At 35.1% G+C, this 7,470-nt stretch overlaps 1 protein-coding gene across 1 annotated transcript in view; it reads left to right on the top strand.

Moving 5' to 3' along the window:
* LOC111527975 (calcium-binding mitochondrial carrier protein SCaMC-1-like) overlaps window positions 1-7,470 on the top strand; it is a 51,359-nt gene that overhangs the window by 2,266 nt on the left and 41,623 nt on the right. The window contains exon 2 of the mRNA XM_026449152.1: window positions 6,645-6,771. Within this exon, the coding sequence (XP_026304937.1) occupies window positions 6,645-6,771 (127 nt within the window). The remainder of the gene's footprint in view (window positions 1-6,644; window positions 6,772-7,470) is intronic.

The following is a 7,470-nucleotide window of genomic DNA, read 5'->3' as shown; positions in this document are numbered from 1 at the left end:
TAATTTTCCTTGTTATTTTTTTCTTTGAGCCATTAGTTTTTCAAGAGTGTGTTATTTAATTTCTATCCATTAATGAATTTTCCAGTTTTCATTTTGTCATTGATTTCCGGTTTCATTCCACTGTGGTAAGAGAAGATACTTGGCATGATTTCAGTCTTTTAACATTTATTAAGACTTGTTTTGTGACCCAGAGTATGATCTTTTCTGGAGAATGTCCTGTGTGTCCCTGAGAAGAGTGTGTACTTTTTTTCCTGTTGTATAGTATATTCTGTATAAGTCTGTTAGATCTAGATGGTTTATTGTGTTGTTCAAATTCTCTGTTTCCTTCCTTATCTTCTGTTTGGTTATTCTGTTCATTATTCAATGTGGGGTATTGAATTCTTCAACTAATATTGTAGAACTAACTATTTCTCCCTTCTATTCTGCCAATTTTTGCTTCATATGTTTTGATGACCTGCTCTATGCAAAAAAAATTGTAATTATTGTATCTTCTTGATGTATTGAAGCTTTTATCACTATATAATGTCCTTTATCTCATAATTTTTTTTTTAGTTTAAAGTCTGTTTTATCTCATATTAATATAGCTATGGCTGGTCTCTTTTGGTTACCATTTGCATGGAATATCTTTTTCATCCTTTTACTTTCAATGTATTTGTGTCTTTGGGTCTTAAGTGAATTTTTTATAAACAGCAGATAGTTGGATTATGTTTTCTCATTTTTCTGCTAATCTCTATCTTTTGATTGGAGAGTTTAATCCACTTAGGTTTAGAGTAATTAGTGATGCATCAGAGGGAAAGTGGTGGATAGTGGTGTGACCTCGGCTCACTGCAACCTCCACCTCGCAGATTCAAGGGATTCTCCTGCCTCTGCCTCTGGAGTAGCTGGGATGACAGGCGTGTGCCACCACACCAGGTAACTTTTGTCTTTTTAGTAGAGACAGGGTTTCACAATGTTGGCCAGGCCGGTCTTATACTCCTTACCTCAAGTGATCTGCCTGCTTCAGCCTCCCAAAGTGCTAGGATTATAGGCATGTGCCACCATGCCTGGCCTTTCATTTATTTCTGCTTTGATTTTTAATATTTCCTTTTTGTTTTTGCTAACTTTGCACTTAATTTGTTCTTTTTCTACTTCCTTTAGGTGTAACATTAGGTTAATTATTTGAGATGTTTCTTCTTTTTTTATCTAGGAATTTATTGCTGTAAATTTTACTTTAGAACTGCTTTTGTTGTATCCCACAAGTTTTGATATGTTGTATTTCCATTGTAGTTTGTTTCAAGATATTTTTTAAATTTTCCTTTTAATTTCTTCATTGACTCATTTGTTGTTCAGGGCATGTTGTTTAATTTCTATGTATCTGTGAATTTTCCAAAATTCCTGTTGCTATTTATTTCTGGTTTCATGGCATTGTGGTCAAAAGAGATTTGATACTATTTCAGTCTTCTTACATTTGCTGAGCCTTGTTTTGTGCCCTAACATGATCTGTCTTGGAAAATGTTCTGTATGCCCTTAAGAAGAATGTGTATTCTGTTTTTGTTAGATGAAAGGTTTCATATTTGTCTGTTAGGTTCATTTGGTTGAAAATGTTGGTCAAATCCAATCTTTCCTTACTAATTTTCTGTCTAGATGAGATATCCATTGTTGAAACTGGGGTATTGAAGCTCCTGAGTATTACCATATTGCAATCTATCTCTCCCTCCAGATTCTATAATTTATAAATCATGGTCTGGTGTTGGATGAGTACATATTTATAGCTCTTCTGTTCTCTTGATGAATTGAGTCCTTTATCATTATATAGTGTCTTACTTTGTCTCTTTTTAGAAGTTTTGACTTAAAGTCTATTTTGTCTTAAGTAAGTTCAGCTATCCCTGCTCTCTTTTGTTTTCCAAAATAGTTTCGATTATGTGTGTCCTTAAAAATAAGAAGAGTCTTTTGTAGGCAGCATACAATTAAATTGTTTTTAAAAAAACAAAACTTTTAAAATCCATTTATCACTCTATAGCTTTCTATTAGGTTATTTAATATATTTACATTCAAGGTAATTTTTGATAGGTGAGGATTTAATACTGCCATTGTGTTAATTGTTTTCTGCTTGTTTTGTGAATACTTTGTTTTTCTCTCCCTCTCTTGCTATCTCCCTTTATTGTTTGATATTTTTCTGTACTGGAATGCTTTCTATTTTTGTTTTGTCCTTCTACTAAAGATTTCTGATTTGTGGTTACCATGAGGCCTACATAGAGCATCTTGTATTTGTAATAGCCTATTTCAAGCTGATAACAACTTAACTTTGCACATAGCAAAGTACTTTTATGGCCCCCTTCCCCATATTTTATGCTTTTGATGTCAGAATTTATGTCATTTTATAACATGTTTCTTTTGACAATTTATTTTAGCTATAGTTATTAATAGTTTTCTTTTAATCCTTGCACCAGGAATAAAATTGCTTTGTCACCATTGCATTCCCAGAATATTCTAAATATGGATCTGTTTTACTTATACCATTTAGCTTAGTGCTTTCATTTGTTTCATGTCATTAATTACCAGCCTTTTGTTTCAGCTTAAAGAACTCTCTTTAGCCATCCTTGCAAAGCAGGTCTCATGGTAATGAACTCCCTTAGCGTTTTTTCTGGGAAAGTTTTTATGCCTCATTTCTGAATTACAGTTTTGTGGATAAAGTATTCTTGGTTGTCAGTTTTTTTTTCTTTAGCACTTTGAATATATCATCTTTAGCACTTTGAATATATGTCTTCTAGCCTGTAGGGTTTCTGCTGAGAAATCCACTGATAGTTGTATTGGCACTCCTTTTTATGTGATGTGTTTCTTATTTTTTGCTGCTCTCAGAATTTTTAGTCTTTGATTTTTGGTGGTTTGATTATTATGTGTCTTGGTGAACTCTTCTTTGAGTTGAATTTGATTGAACATCTCTGTGTTTCCTATACCTGGATATTGGCATCTATCCGCGATTAGGGAAGTCTTTAGCCAATGTATCTTTAAATACGTGTTCTTGCCCTTTATCCTATTATGCAAAGGGTTTTTTTTTTGTTTGTTTGTTTTTGTTCGTTTTTTTGGACAGTCTCGCTCTGTCACCCAGACCCAAGTGCAATGGTACAATCTTGGCTCACTGCAAGCTCCACCTTCCAGGTTCACACTGTTCTCCTCACCCTCCCAAGTAGCTGGAACTATAGGCACCCACCACCATGCCCCAGTAATTTTTTTGTATTTTTAGTAGAGACAGGGTTTCACCACATTAGCCAGGATGGTCTCGATCTCCTGACCTCATGATCCACCCGCCTTGGCCTTCCAAAGTGCTGGCATTACAGGTGTGAGCCACTGTACCCGGCAATGTTTGATCTTTTGATGGTGTCCCATAGTTCCTATAGGTTTTCTTCATTCTTTTTCAGTCTTTTGTCTTCTTGGTCCTCTGACTGGATAATTTCAAATTTTCTATTTGTTGGCCCATTGATTTCATCAGAAGAAAGATCGAGTCTGTTGTTAATAATTTTTACTGAATTTTTCAGTCCAGTGATTGTATTCTTCATCTCTAGGATTTCTACTTGATTCTTTTTAATGTTTTTATTTTATTGTTGAGCTTCTTACTTTGTGTATTGTTTTGCCAAATGTCATTAAATGTTATATTTGTATACTCTTGTGTTGATCTTTTAGAGGATTATTTTGAATTCTTTCTCAGTAATTTCATAGATCTTCTTTTCTTTGGGGTCTATCATTGGCACTTTATTAGTTTCTTTTGGAGGTGTTATGATTCCTTGATTTTTTGTAATCCTTGTGTTCTTGTATTGTTATCTGCACATTTGCAAGACAGCCCCTCTTCTGTCCTTTAAAGTTGTTTTGAGGCAGGGATAAATCTTCACTATTTAGTCCAGCCTGTGATTCTGGAAGGACCAGCTGGTGATGACCCCTGGCAGGCAGAGCTTGTTGTGGGTTCTCTAGTTGGCTGAGATGTTACCTTTGCTCTGATATCATCTGATATCAACATCTGGTATCAGATACTGGCTGGCTTGCACTATCTGATAAGACCACTGGCTGGGCTCTGCTGTCAGGCAGTCCTGTGATGGCTTGTGGTCAGGCCAGTCACAGTGTATTCTTTTAATGAACAATTTCACTATTTGGGTTCTTTAGTTGGACAGGACCATAAACTGGGCTCTGAGTTTAAGCAGAGTTGCTGCTCATGATAGGTGGGAGTAGGGGCAATGCTCCTTAGAAATGCATGATTGAGGATTGTTTCCCTGTAAGGGTGAATCCATGGGATGGGCTTTTGGTAGGGTATGGCTGCTGCTTGACTTACATAGTCGAGCTAGTTTTGTCCCTTTGCTTCTTTGTAATGAGTAGAAGTAGGCATCTCCCTGCCTGGTTGGGGTCACTGGGAGCCTCTGAGGCTGGGCATGAAGACTAGTTGTCTTGGGACCCAAGCTAGGTCCCCCTGTATTTCTGAAGGTGACTAGCTTAGCACTGTGGGCTGTGAAGTTCGCTGGTATCTTTGATTGGGTGCCACAGCTGGCAGGAACACAGAGGTATCACCAAGATTCATGGTGCTAGTACTCTGACCACTGCCTCCTTTCTTTCTTTCTACCTGACTCCAGTGGTCAAACCATGCCATTTTCCTTATTGTTCTCTGTGAGATGAGACTGGAGTGGGCTTCCTGAGAAGAATCTCAAAATGCTAGGGAAGCTGGATGACTGTTTCCAGTCCTCTTTTCCCTGGTAGAAACCCTGGGCCTAGGAAAATTATTTGTCTAGTGTTGTGTGGACTTGGGGAGAGGCTGGTGGTGTGGTCAAAGTAAGACAAGTCTTCTTATTCTTCTATTCAGTTTTCATTCAGTTCTTTGGATCACACGGACATCTCAGGCTTGTTTGTAAGTATTGGAGTTTACAAAAAGATGTTCTGGTCTGTGTATAGTTCCTGGTTGAACTTTCTTGGAGGGGAACTGGAGCATGAGATTTCCTTTTCCACCATCTTGCTGATGTCATGCTTAAGAAATTTATTTTAAAATAAAAACTTATAATTGCCATAAATGGAAAATGAGTAGATTACAAGTAAGCATAAAATAAACAAATTGAAAACAAATGAGTATTATTAAATTCTGGCTAATTATTACACAGATACTCCTCAATTTACAGTGGGGTTTTGTCCTGATAAACCCATCATAAGTTAAAAATATCGTAAGTTAAAATGCATTTAATACTCTAAGAAACCTATTGTAAATTTGAGAAATTGTAAGCAAACTGTTTTAAGTTTGGGATTGTCTGTATTGTCTGATGAAGGTGAGCCTGAGGCTTATATTCTGATTTTTTTCTGTAAGAAGTTGCCAGTACTTCTTACAGAAGTACTGTAAGGAATTGTACTTCTGTAAGTACAAAATTGATATGTTATCCATGATATAATCAGAGGATTGAAAGAAAATTGGAACAGGAATAATTTCCTCACATTGTAATTTAGTATTATTTAACTATTTTCACATGTGCACCATATAAACTCCACTCATTGGAAAATTCCTGCAGAATTAAATTGAAATCTTTTTTGTGGCATGTAAATCCTTTCATGATCTCTCCCTTGCCTGCCTTATCTTCTACATTTTTCCCTTGCATTTTCTCCTTAGCAAATTGGATAAAGGATTATTATGATGATTAAATGAGTTCATTCAGATAAAACACTTAGAAGTGCTCAATAAATATTAGCTGTTACTATCATCACTATTATTATTATTATGTTTTTCTCATTAGCATATATTCTGCCTCTTTGCAAACACTGTCACCTATTCCTGGAACATCCTGTCCCATTTATTTGTACAGCTATTTTTCTCTATAAGTCTCAGATCAAGCGCTCTTCCTCTGTGAAGGCTCTCCCGACTCTCCGCAAACCTCACTGTACCTTGAATACATTCCCTTATGTCAGCTAACACATTTTCTTTGGTTATATGCATGGTTTCTACTGGTCTGTAACTTCCTTCAGGGCAGAGACTGTATCTTCTTGTCTTTTAATCCCTAGCACCTCACCTAGTCAGATAGTGGCAGTTGCTTACAGTATTTATTTTTTTTAATTCGATTAAAATGTATTAAGGGCTTATATATGCCATACTTTATGCTGGGTATTGATGGTCCAAAGATGAAAAAGACATGGTCTAGAGGTAGAAGTTTACTGAAAATTGATATGCATTACAAATATTATTAATTTTTTATTTAAAAAAGCATAAGGCTCCAGTGAGACTTGAACATACACTCTCACTTTATAAGGCTAAGTCTCAGACCATTATGCTGAGAGACATACTAGACATACTAGAATTCTACGTAATTTTTTTTCTCAGTTAACAGATTTTTTAGGTCTCCAATGGCAAAGGCTGTGTATCTGAGTGTCTTATCCCTTTCAGGTACTTGGCATTAATAGTTTATCTCAGGTAAATACTTACTAATAAGATTCATAATTATTTGAAATGGCATTGTGGCTGCTTAATCTACTATTGCACAAATTAAAAATTCACTTAATATACATAGCCTGTAGCTGTGACTGAAAAGCTAGGATAATGGATGCTGATGGAAATCATAATTAGTATGAGTGAAATGTGTACATGTTAACATGGTATAGTGGCTTTACTTATGATACATCTGTGCAATGAGTTTCTTCTTTTTTTGTAGATAATTTTTAAGTCTGGAGATACCAACGATGATTTAGGATTGGACTTTGGAGAATTTATGCAGTATCTTCAAGACCATGAGAAGAAAATGAGGCTGGCATTTAATAGTCTGGACAAAAATAATGATGGTATGTGTGTTTTTTAAACTACAGCTAACTTAATATAACTGTCAGTCTAAAGGGCACTTTTAATAGCCTTTAATTTACTCTTACTATCAAAGATTTGGTTATTTCTACTATTTGTTCGGCACTAATTTTTAAATTTCTAAGAATAATACATAAGCTCTATTTATTAGTACTGTAATTCCTATTTGGTTACCATCTTTTTAATAAAATAATTTTTGAGAAGCCTGTGACTTCTAAATTTAAAATTTCTTTGCTTAGTGAGTAGTGTTTTCCATTTTTTTGCAATATATGAGCTAAAAGTATTATGATAATTAAAAAATGACATTTGTTATTTTTGTGATGATTATAAAAATGTATTGGTTGCAGGAAAGTTAGAAAAGAGGAAAAGGTCCCAAAAGAAAGTAAAGGTTACTTGTAACCCTGCTATCTAGAGACCAATTTTAACATTTTGATACATTTTAATGTTTCCTTCTAGACTTTTTTCTCTGTTTCTTTCTGCCTCCCTTTCTCTTTAAATGAAATTGCAGTCAAACTGTATGTATAGTTTGGTATCTTCCTTTTTTCTTTTAATGCTATATTGTAAGCATTTTCACTTTATTTAATATTCTTCCCTCTGGTCCTTTCAGGCATTATTCTTCCTCTTGGGACTCTCCCGGTTCATCACATGTTTATATGTGTTAAACATTAGTAGTAGAGAAGATT

Source organism: Piliocolobus tephrosceles, chromosome 1, assembly GCF_002776525.5.
Source record: "Piliocolobus tephrosceles isolate RC106 chromosome 1, ASM277652v3, whole genome shotgun sequence".
Taxonomy (NCBI): Eukaryota; Metazoa; Chordata; class Mammalia; order Primates; family Cercopithecidae; genus Piliocolobus; species Piliocolobus tephrosceles.
Note: the sequence above shows the minus strand (reverse complement) of the source record. Positions and strands in the feature narration are given on the sequence as shown.